Source organism: Megalobrama amblycephala, linkage group LG20 (genome assembly GCF_018812025.1).
Source record: "Megalobrama amblycephala isolate DHTTF-2021 linkage group LG20, ASM1881202v1, whole genome shotgun sequence".
Classification (NCBI taxonomy): Eukaryota; Metazoa; Chordata; class Actinopteri; order Cypriniformes; family Xenocyprididae; genus Megalobrama; species Megalobrama amblycephala.
In genome coordinates, this window is record NC_063063.1 from 4,540,753 (window position 1) to 4,564,564 (window position 23,812).

General features: G+C 38.5%; 1 protein-coding gene across 1 annotated transcript; it reads right to left on the reverse strand.

Moving 5' to 3' along the window:
• Window positions 1-1,704: 1,704 nt before the first annotated feature.
• Window positions 1,705-22,526, reverse strand: brsk1a (BR serine/threonine kinase 1a). Its single transcript, XM_048171140.1, is given in 21 exon segments — window positions 1,705-2,415; window positions 2,491-2,580; window positions 3,682-3,889; window positions 4,786-4,909; window positions 5,394-5,442; window positions 8,103-8,327; window positions 8,330-8,675; window positions 10,328-10,388; window positions 10,474-10,624; window positions 11,532-11,629; window positions 11,713-11,877; window positions 12,102-12,133; window positions 14,473-14,619; window positions 14,797-14,865; window positions 14,964-14,997; window positions 16,862-16,947; window positions 16,949-16,979; window positions 18,498-18,638; window positions 18,751-18,836; window positions 20,666-20,760; window positions 20,852-22,526. Coding segments are annotated over 21 exon segments (2,505 nt in total). The 5' UTR covers window positions 20,937-22,526; the 3' UTR covers window positions 1,705-2,233.
• Between the last annotated feature and the right edge of the window lie 1,286 nt (window positions 22,527-23,812).

A 23,812-nucleotide genomic window follows, 5' to 3' on the forward strand; every position in this document is an offset into this window, starting at 1 on the left:
GAGATGGCTGATTATGATTTCACCTTTTTAACTTTAGTTAGTGTGTAATGTTGCCTGTTTGAGCATAAACAACATCTGCAAAGTTACGACGCTAAATGTTGCGTTGCAAAGGGAGATATTTTCTTTTACAGAATTCACTGTTTAAGGACTACAACAAACAGCTGGTAAGGACTACAACGAGCTTCTTCCCGGGTTGGTGACATCACTAACCCTAAAATTTACATAAACCCCGCCCCCGAGAACATGCAACAAAGGGGGCGAGGCCATGTTGGGCTGCTTTAGAGAGTTGTTGTAGTCGAGTGTTGTTGCCATGCCGTCATTTTACACCGGACTGCTTCACAAACGAGGGTCAATTCAACACTGGATTTGCACAAAAGATTGAACATGACGGCACATGCTAGTCGATGAGTTGAATCAACTCCACAAGCAACTACATAAATTTATCCAATATCCATTCAGAAACGTCCAGTTGCATTCTAAAGTTGTAACTTCTTCCTGAGTCTCTCCATCAGTGTCGACTCCGGTTTGAACAATGTAAGGCTGAACACCGTTACTGACAATCCTCATTTTGGCTGCGTGAGATTCTCCAGCTTTGTTGTTATTGAGCGACCGAAGCGCAAGCACCCTCTTCTGGAAAAGGGGCCGGGAGCAGCAGCTCATTTGCATTTAAAGGGCACACACAACAACGACATGTTTTTGCTCACACCCAAATAGGGGCAAATTTGACAAGCTATAATAAATGATCCGTGGGGTATTTTGAGCTGAAACTTCACAGACACATTCTGGGGACACCAGAGACTTATATTACATCTTGTGAAAAGGGGCACTATAGGTCCCCTTTAAAATTTTGCAGACCTTTTACATTTACAACCAGCTATATCACACAACTCATGAAAGGTGATATTCGAAAAAGCATAATAGGGGCACTTCATTGAAAGGTTTTTTATGGTCTCGCTGTCTTTTGAAATCTTTATTTTTAAGAGTGCAGATAATTATTGTATTCTCCCAAAATATGTATTTTTAATACCCCAAACATTCCATTCTTTCATAAACACCGATATGTACACCTAATGGCCACTCCTTTTCAATCCCTAGAATAATATACAAACTAATTATTTTTGATAAATCAAAATTCATTAGTAAAATAGTCATTCGACATTCACTTGGTTGGCTTCAACCAAAAGTCTTGCAGCAACAGAGAATTGGGATGAACGTCCTTTTCGCATTTTGGAGAGTTTCCCGTTCCCTTCAGCATTTAAAAGGGAAGCTTTATAGTTGAACTCTTGTTGGAGACAACAGTCATGGGAATCCTCCATTAGTCAGACGTTCTCTCGTATGTTTGAGCTGCCAAAAGGGTGAATCGAGGCCAGATTTAGATGTGTAAATGCACGCAGAATTGTTTTACAATCACATTTAGTCATTAGGGGTGAAGCTTGCTGTGAGGGTTGATGTTATTTAGCATGCAGCATTTCTGTGGAGAGTGAAAATGAAGTCGTCTATAGATAATGACAAAGGGCTGGTGAGCAACGGTACTATTTACGGTCATAGAATCATCATGAGTCTGTCCGCTCAAGGAGGTAATCATGTTTTAAAAGATTCAGCGTGTGCAGCTTTGTTAAACTGAATCTTTTGTAGCTTATTGATTTTTATTGCATATGACTGAGCAGACTCTTGGTGCTGATAGCTTTTGGATCTGGATCTCTAAATATTTTTTTTTTTTTTAAAAACATGATTTGCAGGATAAAAATTCAGACTAATTGGACTAAGATCTCTGTTGCTCTAATTACTCCGATTGCTGAAACAGATAGCAGGACTGTAAGGAACAGATGGTGTGCTACCCACAACCGGAACCTTTCATGAATGCCATTACAAACTCTAAAGACTCAAGCTTTGCACATTACATCCAAATCACATGAGAGAAAATACAGCATAAATCAAAGCATTGTCCAGGATGACAAATTAAACCAATTTCAGAGGTGTTCCTCGGATCCCAGAAGTTTATGTTGAGTTATTGTTCAGTGGAGATGATTCTTGCTTCATTGCATCCCATGTTCTTGCACTGTTCGTGTATCAGTATTTGGTTTCATTAGGCTTTCAAAAAGCTCCTTTAAAAACACATTTTACCATCATGCTGTTCTGAGGTGAGAAGGGGAAAAGAAAAAGTAGTTTTGTCTCATATCATGGCTCATCACATCTTGATGGATAGCTGATTATTCACAATATTTTTTCTCGTTCAGGGCTGTGATTGTGTTCCACTGGAGGAAAGCAGGCGGGTTCTTTCTTTTCCCGACCCCCTGCGCTGGAGTAAAACCCCGGCCTCGCCGCGCTCCACCCATTCGCAGCGATCGCCTCCGCCCTCTGAGCGCCGGGAGTTTTGTCTGGTTGGTGTTCTTGGAGGGCGACCGTTCTTCTCATCTGGCATAGGGCAAAAAAAGGCTACGGAGGAGTGGAAACAGGCTGGAATAATTCATTATATGCATCCGTTCTTACCTGAAAGGGTTTGCGCCATGGGCTGATCATGAGCACCGAGCAACTGGGCTTGAATCGTTTCAACAACTCTTCTAAATCTGCGACTTGGACCTAAAAATACAAATTCACACACATATACTCATATAACAGAACCGTTGTGTAGTAGACCTCTGAAATGATCCAGCAAAATCTCTTCTATGGGTTTGAGTGTTGTTTAGTCTAATGTAAATGTTTTAAATTGATTTTATTATCTAAAACTGAGTGATTTAAAGGATTAGTTCACTTTCAAATAAAATTTTCCTGATAATTTACTCACCCCCATGTCATCCAAGATGTTCATGTCTTTCTTTCTTCAGTCGAAAAGAAATTAAGGTTTTTGATGAAAACATTCCAGGATTATTCTCCTTATAGTGGACTTCAATGGACTCCAAACGGTTGAAGGTCAAAATTACAGTTTCAGTGCAGCTTCAAAGGGCTTTAAACGATACCAGACGAGGAATAAGAGTCTTATCTAGTGAAACGATCAATCATTTTTGAAAAAAATGTAAATGTATATGCTTTATATAAACAAATGATCGCCTTCCAAGTGCTTCCGCCAAAACCGCACTTTCGTATTCTTCAAAAAGTTTACGCTGTATGTCCTACGCCTTCCCTATTCTACTTACGGAACAAACGCAGCGCCAGTTACATTTTTTCCGTAAGTAGAATAGGGAAGGCGTAGGACATACAGCGTAAACTTTTTGAAGAATACGAAAGTGTGGTTTTGGCGGAAGCACTTGGAAGGCGATCATTTGTGTTTATAAAGCATATACATTTACATTTTTTTCAAAAATGACCGATCGTTTTGCTAGATAAGACTCTTATTCCTCGTCTGGTATCGTTTAAAGCCCTTTGAAGCTGCACTGAAACTGTAATTTTGACCTTCAACCGTTTGGAGTCCATTGAAGTCCACTATAAGGAGAATAATCCTGGAATGTTTTCATCAAAAACCTTAATTTCTTTTCGACTGAAGAAAGAAAGACATGAACATCTTGGATGACATGGGGGTGAGTAAATTATCAGGAAAATTTTATTTGAAAGTGAACTAATCCTTTAAACACTATTTGATCTCATGTTTTGTTTCTGCACTACAAATGAAATTTCTGATCCACTTTAATGGAAGTAAGAAAACAAATCATTACAATGAATCATTTATGAAAAAGCAGTTCTTACCTGATATGAGGCTAAAAGTTACACTGTAAATTCCAAAATCCTTCTGTCCATCCCTCTCTCTCTCCTGCTCCCGCTCTCTTTCCCCCTCAGAGAAGGAGATGTCTACCTGGAATTTGACAGGCTTCTGGAAGACAGATGGACCTCCAGAAGTCTTATACTCTGCTCGGAAACTCGTCTGAGAGATCACGCTGTGACTGAGGGAGGGAATCTGAAGGATAAATGCAAGAGAGAAAGAAAAAACTGTTCCTTACAGCCAGGTGCAATTTCGTGCACATAATCACTGTTCTCTTTTGAAGATTGTTGTCATGTTCACCTATTATGCATGATTTTGGGATTGTTTTTTAAAACAAGTTGCATTTTTGGGGGGCTTAATTACAAAATACACTTGCATTTTTGGTCTGCTGTTGCTTTGTCTACATAGCACAACAAAGTGTGACAAACTAAAATATTTGTTATTTTTGTAAAACGATATAATATTTTATAGATGTTTGTTAGTTTGTTTTTTTACTTGTCGGAATGTCTTAAAAGCATTCAGATTGTGTTTGATTTTTGGGTTTTTTTTGGTACTGTTCAATGCTTTTGTTTGTCACAATAATGTAGCCAAACAATTGATGGTCCCTACTGAAAAAATACTATGGAAGTCAGTGGGGTCCATCAACTGTTTGGTTACCACCTTTCTTCAAAATATCTTCTTTTGTGTTCAGCAGAAGAAAGAAAATCATGCTGTTTTCAAGACTGATAATAAGAAATGTTTCTTGAGCAGCAAATAAGCATATTCGATTGATTACTAAAGCATCATGTGACTGAAAACTGGAGTAATGATGCTGAAAATTCAAATTTGATCACAGGCATAAATGATAAAAGAGTTATTTTAAATTGTTACATTTCACAGCTTTATTGTTTTTACTTTATTTTTTATCAAATAAATGCATCCTTGGTTAGCATAAGAGACGTCTTTAAAAACCTACAGACCCTCAAACTTTTGAATGGTACTTTGTATGTGATTAATTTAGATTAATCTGATTAATCGTCAAATCATGTAATACATTTTATTGAAATGTTTAATCCGTCGACAAAAAAGCACAAATCAGGTGGTAGACTCACAGAGAGGAAGGCATGGACAATATCAGCTTTAATGGAACTAAGAGGTTTGTCTCTGATGACCACAAAAATCTGCTCTTCTTTCTCCAAACTGATGAAATTCCCAAACCAGGACCTTTTAGCCAGCCTGTTGGAACACAAACACAGACAGACAGACACTTGGAAAAGCTAAAAGACTCATCACATTGATGCAGCACACTGAATTATAAACTATAGATTACTATTTTCAATATATTCCTCTCAATAACACAAGTCGCCGTGATATCTATTCAAAATTCAAGTGTTGACATCTGGAACATTTCATGTTTAGGACCTGCAGGATGTCACTAAGATGTTCCCTGTCGTTGTTAGAAATTGATTTGTTTGCAATATTTCTTACTTAGAATGTATAGGAATTGAATTGTATAAAGAAAAAACAGCCAAAAGCTAAATTATTACTGTTTTTTGAAGCAAAAATAACTTTTCCTAACATTATAAGTGGACCTCAGGTAATAAATTAATGTAACATAAAAATGTACAATATACAGTAAATCCTTTAAAATGGAATGCAATGCTTTCCAGATGATTCTTTGACAGACCTCTTGGCATCATACATGGCAAATGTTTCTTACTCTGGGCTGGATTCTGGTGTTAAACTGGACATGTCCTCTGAGGTTGGCACTATTGGGAAGGGAAGAGTAAGAATGAAACACAACCTGAATACAACCTGACATTGAATTAAATCTCATTATTTGACAGTTTTATATTTCTGGGGTTTTCAAACTGAGATCCAGGCACCCCCAGAGGGCCGCAAGCAGTGTTATTTTATTATCACTGATATACTATTTTAGTTTTTGTTAATATTTTGAATTAGATTTTATTATTATATTTTCTTTTTTCAGTTTAATTTTAGTTAAAGTTTCAGTATTTTTTTTTATTTGTGTTTTTGTCATTTTTATTAGTATTAGTATTATTATAAAGTTTTAGTTATTTCAGAACTTCAACTTAAACTAAAAAAGAAGAGAAATATTTCCTTGGCAACTAGCTGATATAAAATAAATGAATGGGTTTTTTTGTGCAGTCAGATCGATTAATCACGATTAATCACGATTAATCGATTTAATCGCATATAAAATAAAAGCTTGTATATATGTATGTGTGTGTGTGTGTATATATATATATATATATATATATATATACACACACACACACACACACACATATATATATATATATATATATATATATATATATATATATATACATACATACGTACCGATCAGGCATAACATTATGACCACCTTCCTAATATTGTGTTGGTCCCTCTTTTGCTGCTAAAACAGCCCTGACCCGTCGAGGCATGGACTCCTCTAGACCCCTGAAGGTGTGCTGTGGTATCTGACACCAAGATGTTAGCAGCAGATCCTTTAAGTCCTGTAAGTTATGAGGTGAAGCCTCCATGGATCGGACTTGTTTGTTCAGCACATCCCACAGATGCTCGATTGGATTGAGATCTGGGGAATTTGGAGGCCAAGTCAACACCTCAAACTCATTGTTGTGCTCCTCAAACCATTCCTGAACCATTTTTGCTTTGTGGCAGGAGCATTATCCTGCTGAAAGAGGCCACAGACACCAGGGAATACTGTTTCCATGAAGGGTGTACATGGTCTGCAACAATGCTTAGGTAGGTGGTACGTGTCAAAGTAACATCCACATGGATAGCAGGACCCAAGGTTTCCCAGCAGAACATTGCCCAAAGAATCACACTCCCTCTGTCGGCTTGCCTTTTTCCCATAATGCATCCTGGTGCCATATGTTCCCCAGGTAAGCGATGCACACCCAGCCATCCACGTGATGTAAAAGAAAACGTGATTTGTCAGACCAGGCCACCTTCTTCCATTGCTCCGTGGTCCAGTTCTGATGCTCACGTGCCCACTGTCGGATTCTTTCGGCGGTGGTCAGCATGGGCACCCTGACTGGTCTGCAGCTATGCAACCCCATACGCAACAAACTGTGATGCACTGTGTATTCTGACACCTTCAGAACCAGAATTGACTTGAGCAATTTGGCCGCCCATGACCCTGTCGCCGGTTCACCACTGTTCCTTCCGTGGAGCACTTTTGATAGATACTGACCACTGCAGACCGGGAACACCCCACAAGAGCTGCAGTTTTGGAGATGCTCTGACCCAGTCATCTAGCCATCACAATTTGGTCCTTGTCAAACTCATTTTTTCCTGCTTCTAACACATCAACTTTGAGGACAAAATGTTCACTTGCTGCCTAATATATCCACCCACTAACAGGTGCCATGATGAAGAGAGAATCAGTGTCAGTGGTCATAATGTTACGCTTAATTGATGTGTATATATATATATATATATATATATATATACATACACATATATATATATATTTATAAACTTTTCGCGATTAATTGACCTGATCAAAGAAAATGAATTACATTTGGGTAAGTAGGTAAATAAATAAAACTATTATTTGACTTTTACTGATTCATTCTGGTTTCTAAGCTCAGAAATAATGAGATTAATCACGTAATCAAATATTTTATTCTTCATATATTTTTATGTTTTTCTTTAAAGGGTAAGTTCACCCAAAAATGAAAATTCTGTCATTAATTAATTACTCACCCTTGTGTCGTTACACATCCATAAGACCTTCGTTCATCTTCGGAACACAAATGAAATCCGAGAGGTTTCTGTCCATCCATATATCCAACGCAACTACCACATTCAAGCCCCAGAAAGGTAGGAAAGACATCATTTAAATAATCCATGTGGTTTAACCTCAATTTTATGAAGTGATGTGAGTGCTTTGTTTGTGAAAAAAGCATAATTTACCACATTATTTACAAAACAATAATATCCAAAGCGTATTCACGCAACAGTGTCAGCTCTCGCGTGAACACAAAACGCATGGAGTCACATGGAGTACTTTAATGATGTCTTTCCTACCTTTCTGGACCTTAAAAATTGGTAGTTTCATTGGATCTCTAAGGAGGGACTGAAAGCTCGCAGATTTCATTAAAAACATCTGCATTTTCATTCCGCAGATGAACGAAGGTCTTAAGGATGTGGAACGACACGAGGGTGAGTAATTAATGACAGAATGTTTAGGTGAACTAACCTTTTAAGTGTATACATCTAAAAGTACTAGGTAGAAAAAAGATACAGTGTCAACTTAATAGAAGGTAAATATATTTCAGATAGTATTTATATTTATCACCAGAAATGGATCTTTAGGGATCCATGGCATCAAAACGTTTGAAAACCCCAACTCTACTTGATTAAATACTGAAAAAGAAACAATAGCAGCACCCACCCTGCAGCTTGCGGCGGTGGAACCGCGGCGACCCCAACAGGTTGTTCTTCAATGAGTTGAGGCGTGTCCTCCAGTGGGCGGAGCTACTGGCCGCCATGCCACCGCCTCCCCCTGGACTAGAGGGTGGGGTCAAGGAGAGTGAGCCCACGCCCACATTTCCTCCCTCGGCTCGGGAGGAAGAAGAGGAAGAGGAGGAGGAGGGTGGGGTAGCGGTGGGGGGTGGGGGTGATGCACAGGGGTACCCAGGGGGGTTGGCAGGGGAGAGCCCTGAGGGGTGACCTGAGACATGGGATACAAGCTTTTAGTCACCGACTTTAGCACTGCAGATGGAGAAGGAAAGAAGAGGAAACGGGGAATGGGTGACAAGAGGGGAGAAGGGGAGGGAGAGCGGGAAGTGGAGGCGGGCAGGGGGAGGGACTTCATGGACTGGAGTTGGGGGCGTTCAGGTGCATTTTTAGATGGAAGCGTCTGCGTTTTGGGTTCATGCGATCGATTGGGGCGAGCGGCGGTGCTGCCGCTTCCCGCTTTGGTGGCGGCAACTACCTCTGGCTCGCTGAAGGTAAAGACAGGGCTCTGATGGGATGAGTAGTAGAAGAAGCAGGGTGGAGGAGTGAAGGTCGTGGCAGATGGAGAGAGAAATAGAGTGAAAATGAGCAATGGCAGGTGATACGGTTTAGTGCACAGTGATGGTGTATGGGGACGTGTGTGTGTGTGTGTGTGTGTGTGTGTGTGTGTGTGAGTCTAAGGTTGACTGATGTGCATGTTCAGATTAACTCGGTCCAGAAAATGTGAATCATAAAATGGCTAAATATTCAGCTTGTGTCATAAAGATATAAGAAACCCTTTTGGAAAAATCAAACTCAATGCATAGTTCATCCAAACATGTAAAAAACTGAATGTGTAAATTTAAACTTTAAAATAAGGTCCCATTAGTTGATTAATGCATCAACTAACAATGAGCAATACATTTGTTACAGTGTTTATTAATCTTTGTTAACATTACTTAAAAAAATACAACTGTTCATTGTTAATGTTAGCTCGGGTCCATTAAATAATATTAACAGATACAACTTTGGATTGTAATGCATTAGTAAATGTTTAAATTAACATTAACATTAACTAAGATTAACATATGCTTTAGATGTTTTATGTTAACTAATGAACCCTCAGGCCTTTATTTTGGCGGAAAACTTTCGGGACGCCTTTTACATTTGTGTGACAACAGATTTACAAAAGCATTTCATTACAAATCTAGTGAAATGCTGCAATTATCTATCCACAAAAATGTTGGAGATTATGCGATTGTGAAAAAGCATAACTGCCACATTGCATTCCCTAAATGCACGTTAAACATGCAGAGATGGAGTTTGCTGCATCTATTGTGAATCGAGTCCCTCTGAGATGCTAAAAACACTGTATTTTAGCTGCTTGCATGTAAGAATATAGTGCTGTGCTTTGATCTAAAACACACAGCGCTACAAAGTACAAACTATATACTTTTTTTAATTAAAATACACACTGCAGTGTGTCACCTCACTGTCAGAGAGAAGAGAGAGTAGCTATGTTTACATGGACACCCTTTTTTTTAACTGGAATGAATTCATTTAGATTGACAAATCTGAACGTTGCATTTACATAAATACTAAATAAAGTGATTGGTTTGATATGTCACAATGCACAGACGATGAGTGGAATGAAATTTTAGACACGACAGTTATTCTATGACACTTTATTCAACAACAACAACAGCTTGTTCCTCACGTCATATGTCAATTACGCCATTTATACGTCATTGCACATGCACAGTACTATCCAGTTTCCGGTTTTCAATTAAAAGTATTTACATGTCCTCTCGATCGGATTACAAAAGGTTTAAACCACCCCTTACAATCTGAATGAAATTTTAATCGGATTTGGTCAATTGATTCCGACTGACGTGACTTTTTTATTCTGACTGTGCTACTAATCCGATTACAATTGGATTGTAATTAGTGTCCATGTAAACGCAGATAGTGTCTACAGAAAATTAGTACTGAAAACGTTGCAAAAATTTAAGCATCAATATGTATCGGAAAAACAATATTTTTGTCAACACTGCTGCTGAGTAAATCCTTTTGTTTTCATACTGGTTTTAAATGATAAAAAGGTGAGTAAATTATGATAGAATTGTCATTTTTGGTGAACTATCCCTTTAATAGAAAAAGGTTAAGCAAGCAGACACTTACCCTGGGACTACTCAGAGGACTAGAAGAAAGGCCAGTTGATGCTCCACTAACAGATCGAGATCTATGGTCAAGAGTCAGTAGAGCTAAATTCAATATTTACAAAGTTCCATATATGCATTTAAACGTGTATATGACTGTATGTGTACCTTTGGCTGTGCGAGGAGGTGTCCAACGCTCTGCGCGGGGGTGTGGGAGAGCCCTGCTCCGTCACACTCAGCACCTCCAGACTCTTCCTTTCTGGCCGGCAGCGGCCGTGACGGGTTAACATGGGTGAGTCTACACGCTTCCGTGGAGGGTCTGTATAGAAAGACAAAACGTTTGCAGTTTGCCTGTAGCTCAAACAGCAGAGTATGGCGCTAGCAACGCCAAGGCCGTGGGTTCGATTACCAGGAAAACTGATAAAATGTATACCATGAATGCAATGCACTGTAATTTTCGGAAAAGTCGCACCGGATCCAATTGCATTGTTGAAAGCAAAAAAAACAAAACATAAGTCACATTTTATCATTACATTCAGAATAATGTAAAATACTGGTAAACAAAACAAAATGTTTACAAACATTATAAACACTATAAACATTTTTCATTCCCTCACTAAATAAAATAAACATAAATTGAGCTGTTTAAGTTTTTATGTTTGGCTGACTGCATTTTAGTTTGATGATAAATAGGCTGCAATGTAAAATTAGCAATGCTAAAACCAATAAGTTGTGTGCACTTTGCGTTCTTGACATTAAGTACATTATTTAAAGTGTTTTGAGTTTAGAGTTGCTTAGATATTCGAATCAACAGTGGAGTTTAAAAAATACGACCGATAGGCCGACAACGAGGTTCAGGCTTTATTAAGCGTATATGCGGAGGACGAAATCCAGCGGGAACTGTAAAGTCAGGCGCAGTCCTACGTCACCAGACTTATCTTCATGGTACTTTAGACCGCGATGGAAATGCAGACAGCAACAGGTCTGTGGGGAAAAAGTTCCTGGGACAAATTGTTTCAGGTAATTTCAGTGAAAATGTGGCTCTGGTTTGCCATGAATACCTGTAACTTAAAATTCTGCTAATTTGTAGATCATAGAGACAGTGACTGACAGATGCTGACCGTTAGTTAAACTGTCAAAAACATAGGATTCTATAAACCATACCTACTTTATTTAACCCTTCATTTAACTGTGTTAATGAACAATCCAGGGGAAAAGACACAAACCGACGTCATTTCTGGGAGGAAGATCCTCATCCTCATAGCTGGGATAGCGCTCTTTACGGTCTAACAGGAGATAATAGATCATCTTCTCTTGGTTATCTCTAAGGAAAGGAGCAAGATAAATAATAAAAATGTTAACAATCAGTAGTTTTCTGAAGAAAATGTGCATGGTGCTTGCACTCACTCTTCACACTGCAAGTCTTGGGCCAGTTTAACCCGGTCCCTGAAACACCCCAGAGAATACATGCTGTCCAGCACATCCGGGTCCAGCTCTGTCAGAGACATGATTCGGCCCATACACACACGCCTCGGGGGCGGCTGCTCCGGACACGGCTCATTGCGTCCAGCTCTTGATCACACACAAACAAACACACATACGAATGTGAGCTGCTTGCACAAATCATCTGTGATTTTGCCAGTTGTGAAAGAGACAAGATGAAATAATTTCAATAGAAATAGAGATCTATTCCAAAAATACAGCCATAAACACATACATAATATGCTTTCACTACATCTTGACTACAGTGAAAGTGAGAATATAAATAATCAATAATATAAATAATCAATACTTACTGATACCAGGCATGTTTCTGGATGGCCTCTAGCTGCAGGGGAAGGACAACAGATGGTGTAATTAGTAAAATCTGTTGACAGGCAGATGGGCTATAACTTGAGTAGTGTTGTGGTGAAGATCACCTAAACAGAGTCAAGTCCAAGACCAGTGTGTGTTGAGACCAAGACAAGACCAAGACTTTAATGGGTTGAGAGAAAGACAAGACCAAGACAAGTGTGTGTTAAGACCAAGACAAGACCAAAACCAGTGTGTGTTGAGACCAAGACAAGACCAAGACTTGAGGGGTTGAGTCCAAGACTTTGAGGGGTTGAGACAAAGAAAAGACCAAGACTTTGAGAGGTTGAGACAAAGACAAGACCAAGACTTTGAGGGGCTGAGACAAAGACAAGACCAAGACTTTGAGGGGTTGAGACCAAGACAAGCCCAAGACCAGTGCGTGTTGAGACCAAACAAGACCAAGACTTTGAGGGGTCGAGACCAAGACAAGACAAAGACCAGTGTGTGTTGAGACAGAGACAAAACCCAGACTTTAAGGGGTTGAGACAAAGACAAGGCCAAGACTTTGAAGGGTTGAGACAAAGACAAAGCCAAGACTTTGTGTGTTGAGACCAAGACAAGACCAAGACTTTGAGGGGTTGAGACCAAGACAAGGCCAAAACCAGTGTGTGTTGAGACCAAGACAAGACCAAGACTTGAGGGGTTGAGTCCAAGACTTTGAGGGGTTGAGACAAAGAAAAGACCATGACTTTGAGAGGTTGAGACAAAGACAAGACCAAGACTTTGAGGGGTTGAGACAAAGACAAGACCAAGACATTGAGGGTTTGAGACCAAGACAAGACCAAGACCAGTTTGTGTTGAGACCAAGACTTTGAGGGGTTGAGACAAAGACAAGACCAAGACTTTGAGGGGCTGAGACAAAGACAAGACCAAGACTTTGAGGGGCTGAGACAAAGACAAGACCAAGACTTTGAGGGGTTGAGACCAAGACAAGCCCAAGACCAGTGCGTGTTGAGACTAAAACAAGACCAAGACTTTGAGAGGTCGAGACCAAGACAAGACAAAGACCAGTTTGTGTTGAGACAGAGACAAAACCCAGACTTTAAGGGGTTGAGACAAAGACAAGGCCAAGACTTTGAGAGGTTGAGACCAAGACAAGACCAAGACCAGTGTGTGTTGAGACCAAAACAAAACCAAGACTTTAAGGGGTTGAGACCAAGACAAGAACAAGACTTTGAGGGGTTGAGACCAAGACAAGGCCAAGACCAGTGTGTGTTGAGACCAAAACAAAACCAAGACTTTAAGGGGTTGAGACCAAGACAAGAACAAGACTTTGAGGGGTTGAGACCAAGACAAGACAAAGACCAGTGTGTGTTGAGACAGAGACAAAACCCAGACTTTAAGGGGTTGAGACAAAGACAAGTCCAAGACTTTGAGAGGTTGAGACCAAGACAAAACCAAGATTTTGAAGGGTTGAGACAAAGACAAAGCCAAGACTTTGTGTGTTGAGACCAAGACAAGACCAAGACTTTGAGGGGTTGAGACCAAGACAAGACCAAGACCAGTGTGTGTTGAGACCAAAACAAAACCAAGACTTTAAGGGGTTGAGACCAAGACAAGAACAAGACTTTGAGGGGTTGAGACCAAGACAAGACCAAGACTTTAAAAGGTTGAGACAAAGACAAGACCAAGACTTTGAGAGGTTGAGACCAAGACAAGATCAAGACCAGTGTGTGTTGAGACCAAGACAAGACCAAGACTTTGAGGGGTTGAGACCCAGACAAGACCAAGACTTTGAGGGGTTGAGACCAAGACAAGATCAAGACTTTAAAGGGTTGAGACCAAGACAAGTCCAAGACTTTGAGGGTTTGAGACCAAGACAAGCCCAAGACCAGTATGTGTTGAGACCAAGACAAGACCAAGACTTTGAGGAGTTGAGACCAAGACAAGACAAAGACCAGTGTGTGTTGAGACAGAGACAAGACCAAGACTTTGATGGGTTGCGACCAAGACAAGGCCAAGACTATTGTGTATTGAGACCAAGACAAGACTAAGAATTTAATGAATCAGTTTAGAAATAAGTTATTGATAGCATTTGTAAGTTATTGAAAGCGGGAAGTTTAACATCCAATCACATGAATGATGTTAACAAATAAATCAGATTTAGTGATATCCTCTCAGTTGTAGGCCTAGTCTTAACTGGTCTTGAGATAAATTCCTGAGTCTCCTTAGTCTGAGACGGTGACAAGACCAAGGCCTTCAAAAAATGGTTTTGAGTCCAAGACCGGTCTCGAGTACTACAACACTACATTGAAGTAAATGTACAAGTGTAACAACAAGTATGCTTATTCAGAGTTCACAGTACACCCTCACCGTGAGTCTTTTTTCAGGGTTGACCTCGATCATGCCCCGCAGCAGAGCCTGGCAGTCGGGTGGGATGAAATGGGGCATGTGGAACACTCCACTCTTCACCTTCTCCAGCAGCTGCCGCAGGTTATCATGGTCGAAGGGCAGTGCGCCCTGTGGACAGCAGACAGGAAGACCCACATACATAGAGACAGATGGTAGTGACATGCAAGGAGCGTTTCAGTTATTTGCTTAACAGCCTTTGAGCTAAAGATGAGTAATAGGTGATAAGTGAGAAAAAGTAAAATGCTCTCCGAGAAGCTCTCCTTAAAGTCGAAGCAATTTCCTCACCACTAACAGAGCGAAGAGAATGACTCCACAGCTCCATACATCAGCCCGTCGACCGTCATATTTCTCACCCTACAGCAGAAGCCAAAGACAGCAGTAAGGTCAAAGGTACACCTTCAAAAAGAATGATGCATTAAAACATCTGTTACTTTTTGGATATATGGACCTACCCTGATAACCTCTGGACATGCATAATGAGGAGATCTGCAAATTGTTTGGGAAAACAGAGTATGGAAGGGTGTGAGAAGGTATAGATTGTTTAAAATGTTTTCATTTACAAAAACACCAACAAACTCTGCGGCATTTATTTAAATGGAATTAAAATTAATAATTGAGCAATAAGGAATAGGAAGTTGTGCCAAATGGTGGCTTGACAAAATGCTGCCTCTTCTTCCGAGATCAAATTTCTAAAATTAATGCAGCCTAGAGCCAGGGTTACCATGTCATCTGTTTTCCTGCAGAATTAGGCTACTTTCAAACTGTTGTAAAGGTTTGATCTATTACATAAATTGTATTTGACTAAATTACTTGTATTGGATTATATTATATTCAACCAATGTTAAAACTGTGCTAGATGTTTAGTTTTGTTAAGGAGGGCCACTGGTAGGGAGACTTTTTGAGCTGTGTTTATGATCGCTAAGACATCAATTTGCATAACAGTGACTGTAAAACATGTATTTTAGGTATGGAATGGCATATTTCGAGTTTTAATATTTAGGTTATGGTCATTGCGCTACTTTTGGGCTAGTTCGATTGGCCATTCAGCTAGTTTTATTACATTGATCTGGCAACCCTGCCTAGAAATTAGTTTCAAGCTATGACCGCCAAATTCTGCACAGACTTTCAGGCTGTTCTGACTCAGTGTGCTAAAACATGCCAGCAATGTGTTAAATCATGCTAGAAACATGACAGAAATGTGTTAAATCATGCTACAAACATGTTAAAACATTCTAGCGACATTTTAAAACATTACATTTTAACAATATGTTAGCAAAATGTTAAATCATGCTAGCAACATGCTACAAAAATGCTATCAACATGTTATGAACAAAATTATTTTAAGCAGATTCTAAAAAACAGCTAAAACATACTAGAAACATGTTAAACATGTCAGCAGCATGCTAAATTACAAATGACTAAAACCTAAAACAGTCTAATAATGCGCTAAAACATATTAACAATAACTAGTAAGCATGTCAAAGCATGCCTAACACCTTGCATATGCTAAATCATGCTATCAGTGCCTAGCTAGCTAACTGGCTGTTTTTCTTACAGAATCTATAATCATAAAACTTATGAAAAAACTTTTAAACAAGGCTTTATCAAGCCAACTTCAAAGTTTTATTGAGGAAATCTACTTCTCTAGTTCCTAGGTTATATCAAATTAATTTCATAGCCTATTATTGAAAAAAATCATTTATCAAATTCTATCCTTCTGCAAAAAATGCAACTAAGCTAAGCGAACAAGTGTTTTTACACTAGCCCTAATCAATAATACTTAGATTTTTAAAGGTACATTCAGTAGTTCTTTGGCTATCGTTAGATTGTTCTTTGTGTACCTTAAGTACCACTACCACATTGTGTTCAACACTGTACTGCCATCTATCAGCATGGAATCAATTACACTAATATAAAAGTGAGTTTTACAGTGGTTTGAATGCACCTTTTTTAACACTGAAGATGTATAAATGTCATTGCATTAGATAACAAAACATTACACCAAGTAGCATTTGCTTCTTCGTTATGAACATTATATCTGTCTTTTGTGTTATCTTTAAGAATCTAACCCATTTTTGTGAAATATTATCTTGAAAAGTGTGCTTGTGGTCTTTTTTTTTTTTTTAAATGCCATTTGTTTTGATATTTTGTCATCTAATGCATTGACATTTTTAAGTGTGGCTTTAATGTTCAAATTCTGTATATTGTGTAGGAACATAGCTGGAAAACTTTATTGACCAAACATCATCCAGTAATAGAATTATCCTATTTCATAAACCATATATCATTATAATGTGCAATAAAGCAAGCAAACAGCATTATAAATCACAAGCACATACAAAATACTCACCCACAGCTTGTCTCCAGCAGACTGTCTCCCACCTGTAGTGAGGCCATGCCAAAGTCTGCAATCCTGATATTGTTCTTCTCATCCAAGCAGAAGGTTTTCTGGTTTCAGGTCTCTATGACTACAAGAGCACAGAAGACAACCGGCTCTGAACCCGTCACTCACCAACAACCCTCCACAGAAAACATACTTTATCAAAACATGTCAAAACATTAATACTTCACTCGTTCTTGTCTTTATAGTGGCATACACCTATGTCTGCTCAATTTCAAGACTAGAGCTACAACCACCACATATGAAAAGTGAGTGACTAAAATTCCTCACTTAATGCTAATGTGGAAAACAAATTTTATTTTTTATATTTTCTCTTTACTTTAAAGTGCCCCTATTATGCTATTTTAAAGGTTCCTAATGTTGTTTTGGAGGTGTCCTGCATTAGACTTCCATGCATTAAAGGTCAAAAATACTTTAATTTTCGCATAATATACATTGCACATCACCTCATTTTTCAAGAGTTTGAAAACGGTTTGTTCGGAGATTCAGTCTCTCTCTAAACCCCTTCTTTGATCTACTCTGCTCTGATTGGTTCAGATGGTCCCAGTCTGTTGTGATTGGTCTACTGCTTACAGTGTGTTTCGCAAACTAAAAGTCTATTACCATATATGAATTTCAGCTCCGGATCTTCTTCAGCACTTGATGTGATACGAACAGTAACAATGGTGTCGTTTATTTCCGTATCAATTCCAAGTGCGAGTCCTCATCCTTTTGAAGTACATGCAAAGTGGATTTGCAGCGCTGAAAACAGCGTCTTCTCAACAAGTTGACAACACAAACCAAACTCTTCCAGTCTCAGCTACAACTACAGTGTTTGAGGGCAGGTCAAAGTAGACCAGCCAAGTGAAGATCACAGGCTGGAATTATGCTAATTTGTTCCATTGTTACGTAGGTTTGTATTGCTGATGAACTGTTTCAGCCGTTCAGAATTGATTCTTTGTTTTAGGAAACAATAACTTTATTTGTCTTGCACTTTGATCTTTAAAACTTTGCAGACCTTTTAAATTCACAAACAGCTGTATTACACACCACATGAAAGGTAATAGTCGAAAAAGTGAAATGGGGCACTTTAATTTTAGTTTTATTAATTTTTATTTAGTTTGTTGTAGACAATAACCCTGATATAGTGATCAAAATATATATTTATTTTATTAAATATTGAAGGAGCAGCATAATCTATGACAAAGTAAATGAAAAAGAAGGTTTTGGTTCAAAACGGCTTTGGGCAAAAGGCCATATGCAAATACTTTTTGTGATCATATTCAAAGTACAATTGAAAACCTATTCAAAATAACCACCAGCAAATGGTGTATTTTCCTGTAATACTTTTAGTACAGTATGATCTTGGAGCTACAGTGTGAGCAAATCTCATTTGTGATGCAGCCAATGTGGGAACCAGTTTGAACATACCTTCAACAAAACTGAAAAATATGTTCATGATTTTCATGAGCTAAATCAGCTAACAAAATATTAGAAAAAAAAATGAAATGGCCTTTTACACCAGGGCCTGTTGTATGTTCTTGTTCTTATTTATATTATTTTATTTAAAATTTTGTATATGTGAGTATGCACATTTATGCCTTACCATATGGAGTGACTATGACAGAAGTCCAAAGCAGATATGATTTGTCTGAAGAACTTTCGTGCCTCTTTAGGCGTCAGTCTGCCCTTCTTCACCAAATAGTCAAACAGCTCTCCACCAGAAACATGCTCCAATACCAAATACCTGCATGAATGTGCAGTGAAAGAGTGGAATAAATGTTTTAAGAATGGACAAATGACGAGCAGAAGTGAAGAGTGAAGCCTATAAGAATTCATGTGGAAGGGTTCTAACTCACAGGTATTTGTTATTCTCATAAACATCATGGAGTTTCAACACGTGTGGATGTTCAATCAGTTTTAAAATAGCAATTTCTCTCTCCACCTGGTTGAATGAAAAAAGACAAGATTATATTTGCTACTCTTTCTTTATAAAATAGCAAATTGCAAAGCACAATAAGTAGTTTTTCATTAGCAAGAACATACCAAAAAGTAGTATGGGGTTCCCATGTTTTGATACATGTGCCATAGTAATATCATGTTATTTGGCCTTGGCATGACATGTAAATTACCATAGTACATGAATATGGCAGAGTTATTATAATTAACTAAAACTAAAACCATAAACATTACTTGAAATAAAATAAACATTAACTGAAATAAAAATAAATTTAAAAAAAAACTTTCTTTAATTTTTTCATCACATTTCAAATTTTCATTAAGCTTAACTTGATGTACCAAAATAAGTAAAACTGAGATTAAAAAATATAGACATTTAAAAAAAAAGCCTACTAAAATGGCAAACTAAATTACTAAAACTTTAACTAAACTAAAAATTAAAATGAAAAACTATTTTCAAATGATTAATAAAAACTATAATAGTATCTCAATTATACAAAAATAACACTGGAATTTGGTAACCATGTAGTATCTGATACCATCACTGTACCATGGTAACCACATAATACTTTGAAAGGATTAGTTCTCTTGAGAATTAAAATTTCCTGATAATTTACTTGTCATCCAAGATGTTTATGTCTTTCTTTCTTCAGTCGAAAAGAAATTAAGGTTTTTGAGGAAAACACTCCAGGATTTTTCTCCATATAGTGGACTTCAACAGAATGAAGGTCCAAATTGCAGATTCAGTCCAGCTTCAAAGGGTTCTACACGATCCCAGACGAGGAATAAGGGTCTTATCTAGCGAAAATAATCAGTCATTTTCTTAAAAATTTTTTTTTAAAAAAAATACTTTTTAACAACAAATGCTCATCTTGCACTGCTCTGAGATGTGCCACGCATTACGTAATCACGTTGGAAAGGTCATGCATGATGTATCATCATCTGGATCAACATGCACATTGCACAATTTCTATATCCTAATTATTGTTAATGTAATTCATTTTTCCAGGAGCTCATTGCTTCTACGTTCAGTTAAACTGCTAACAGTGATTGTAAATTAATTGCCTAAATTATTACATTATTTGCTAACTGCATTCTTTAAATTGTGATGTTGACATGCATTCTCTGTAAAGCTGCTTTGAAATGATATGTATCGTGAAAAGCGCTATACAAATAAATGTGAATTGAATTGAATTGAATTTAGGCGGAAGTACAGATCCACTGTCTACAAAGCGAATGTGCACAGACTAAGTCAAACACCCTTTACAAAAAAAAAGGTAAAACAACGATGTCGGACGATTTTGAAGTTGGAGAAGAAAATGAGATGGAGTTTTTTGCCCTACCGTGGTACTTCCGCCTACGTCACATGTGACCTTTCCAACATGAGTACGTAACGCAGAGCTAGTGCAAAACGCGCATTTGTGGTTAAAAAAGTATATATTTTTAAATTTTTTAAGAAAATGACCAATCGCTTTTGCTAGATAAGTCGCTTATTCCTCGGCTGGGATCGTGTAGATCCTTTGAAGCTGCACTGAAACTGTCATTTGGACCTTCAACCCGTTGGTAACTGTTGAAGTCCACTATATGGAGAAAAATCCTGAAATGTTTTCCTCAAAAACCTTACCTAACAAGACATGAACATCTTGGGGGTGAGTAAATTATCAGGAAATTTGAATTCCAAAGTGAACTAATCCATTATCATTTAATCTAAATATGAATTTCATTATTATTAGCGACTCTGTGACACTTTATGGCACGTTACACGTGTGACACAAAACTACAGCAATAAAAAGTACGTTATTATTGTTTCCTTACCTTCATCAACACAGATTCTGAGAGTTTTTCTCTGTTGACTATTTTGATGGCTACTTTTTGACCAGTGATGCAATGAATCCCAAGTTTCACCAGACCTATTTACATTCACAAGACAATTCATTCATCTGCTTTGAAAACAGTAGAAACTACAGACAATTTGAACATACATAAACGACGTCTCCTTACCTGTCTGGCCCTTCCCGAGAGTCTTTTCTAGTCGATACGGCCCCACATACTGAGCTGCCAGGGTCACTGACAGTTCCTTAGACATAGTGGCGGCCTGGCTCCCTGTTAAACTTGCTACTGCATGCAATTTTATCACAGCCTACTGTTTCTAAGCTGGGTTTTTCTACAATAGTCTTGCAGGGGTCTGCAACAACCCGGAAATATATCCATGCTGAGCTTGGGGTTCCCTAAAATCGGTCTCGGCAACAGTCACACGGGCCTGTTAATTATTCTGAAATCTCTCTGACTTGTATTGTGAGTCATGTAGACGAGTGGAAAGATACAGATGGCAATGCAAAGATACAGTTAGGTCCACAGAAGCAGCCTAAATCAAAGTCACCCTTCTCAGACTTTTAATTCACAGCGCATGCCATTACAGAGAGCCAGGTGCAGTATTGATAAGATCCTGTTAGTAGCTCCTTATGACCAGTGCTTCTAGATCTATCTATCACCTCATAACAAACACCATTTAGAAACTCCTCTTTACTAGTGTATGTAAAATATATAAGTGGGCACAAGCCTTCAGTACACTTATGCTAGGCCCAAATCACAGGTAAAGCAACCAGAATCTTACCATTTACTGTTAAACAAACAGGTAAATCTAATCCCGTTTCATATGTAGCAACACTGGCCAAAACTCAAGTCCGATCGTGTATGTCACAGTAAGGAGATCCAGGTTTGGCTGCTTCCTCTCGCATCACTGTAGCGGATCTAGCAGATCTGTTTCATCTCTGCTGCTGATGTTGAGCTCCATCCTGCCGCACGGACCGCAGCATCCTCATCCTTCTCTTCTCCGCCGTGTCCTCTCCCGCCGGTCCCGCGCACGCTCGCATCCGCTGTGCACTTTTGGGGATGGGATTTGATGTTTTTGATGCTGATTTATACGTTGCGCACTGATCGCTGATATCTTGTCCGTCTTGACGGTTTATTTGCGTTGAAAAGCGTTATTTTCTCCGTTCTGGTTCCTCGCATCAGCATCCGGGTCCCACACCCTCCTCCTCCTCATCATCATCAACCCTCCCTCCTAACGCACTCCCCCACTGCACCTCTCGCTACAGATCTGTCCCTTACCACGGCGGTACAGTCATGGTTCAGTGGTAATACACTCTTAAAGTAAAAGGTTCTTGGGAATTCTTTTGAAATATTCTTTTTAAAAATAGTTCTTTTTTAAGAACTGTAAAGATTATTTGGGGAACCATGCCATCAATGCGAAAATCCCATTATGGAACCTTTATTTTTAAGAGTGTACATTGATACTTTATATGCTGGCGCATTAATGCCTGCTCTTTTTTTAACTACCTTTTTTTTAGCAGACGCTTTTATCCAAAGCGACTTACATGAGAACAATAGAAGCAATCAAATCAACAAAAGGGCGACATTATGTAAGTGCTGTGACAAGTCCCAGTTAGTAGTAGCTACAGTTGTTGTTGTTGTTTTTTAATACATAGAACTCCAAAGTGGTATCATATCCCACCTAACGGGGAATGTTCTCGGGACTTTGGCTAACGTTCTATTAAGGTTCTCTCAATGTTATAAAAAAACATTCTTTAAGTGACGTTAATAGAATGTTAGTTCACAGACAGTAATCTGTTCTTTAAAAATGTTCCCAAAACGTTAGCACAAAAAACGTTTATACATCGTTTTTTTTTTAAAGTAACATTCCCATAATGTTTGCAAAATGATAATGAAATTTGAACAAAATAGAGAACAAAATGAAAATAGAACAAAATAGAACAATCCCTAAATGTTAGCATATTTAAATCAGTTCATGTGAGTACAGTGGTTCAATATTAATATTATAAAGCGACGAGAATATTTTTGGTGCATCAAAAAAAAAAAAAAATAACGACTTATATAGTGATGGCCGATTTCAAAACACTGCTTCAGGAAGCCTCGGAGCATAATGAATCAGCATATCGAATCATGATTCGGATCGCCTGTCAAACCGCCAAACTGCTGAAATCATGTGATTTTGGCAGTCCGAACAGATGATTCGACACGCTGATTGATAACGCACCGAAGCTTTCTGAAGCAGTGTTTTGAAATCGGCCATCACTATATAAGTTGTTATTTTGTTTTATTTTGGCGCACCAAAAATATTCTTGTCACTTTATAATAATAATTATTGTACCACTGTACTCACATGAACAGATTTAAATGTTTTTAGTGCATTAATGGATCTTGAGAGAGGAAATGTCATTGCGCCCTATGCAGGCCTCACGGAGCCATCAGATTTCAACTAAAATATCTTAATTTGTGTTCCGAAGATGAACGAAGGTCTTACGGGTTCCACATGAGGGTGAGTAATAAATGACAGAATTTTCATTTTTGGGTGAACTAACCCTTTAATGTTAAAGGCACAATATGTAGTTTTTCGTCGTTAGCTTATTCAAAACAAAGACGTAGCTTGATGACGCCTTGATTTCACTGAATCAAGGGAGGTGTTGTCTTCACGTCTACAGCTGGTGGAAAAGAATCCAACAGGGCTCAGGCAGAAATCATATTCATGGATGAGCTATTAGTGTAGTATAAAGCAGGGTGGGGCTGAAAGCTGTTGGAGTGGAACACATGGCTCGAGAGCGGTGGGGTAAAGCAGCGCTGTTTTCTGTCGATGAATGTATCCAAACAGTTGCTCGTCTGTCTAAAAAAAACACATAATATATTAAAGGTCCCGTTTTTCGTGGTTTTTTGAAGCTTTGATTGTGTTTATAGTGTGCAATATAACATGTGTTCATGTTTCGCGTGTAAAAAAACACAGTATTTTTCACATAATTTACTTATCTGTATACCGCTGTTTCCACTGTCATAAAAACGGGCTGATGACTTCCTTGTTCTATGAAGTCCCTCCTTCAGAAATACATAACGAGTTCTGATTGTGCCAGCGGTTCCTGTGTTGTGATTCGACAGCTCTGAGCGCACCTT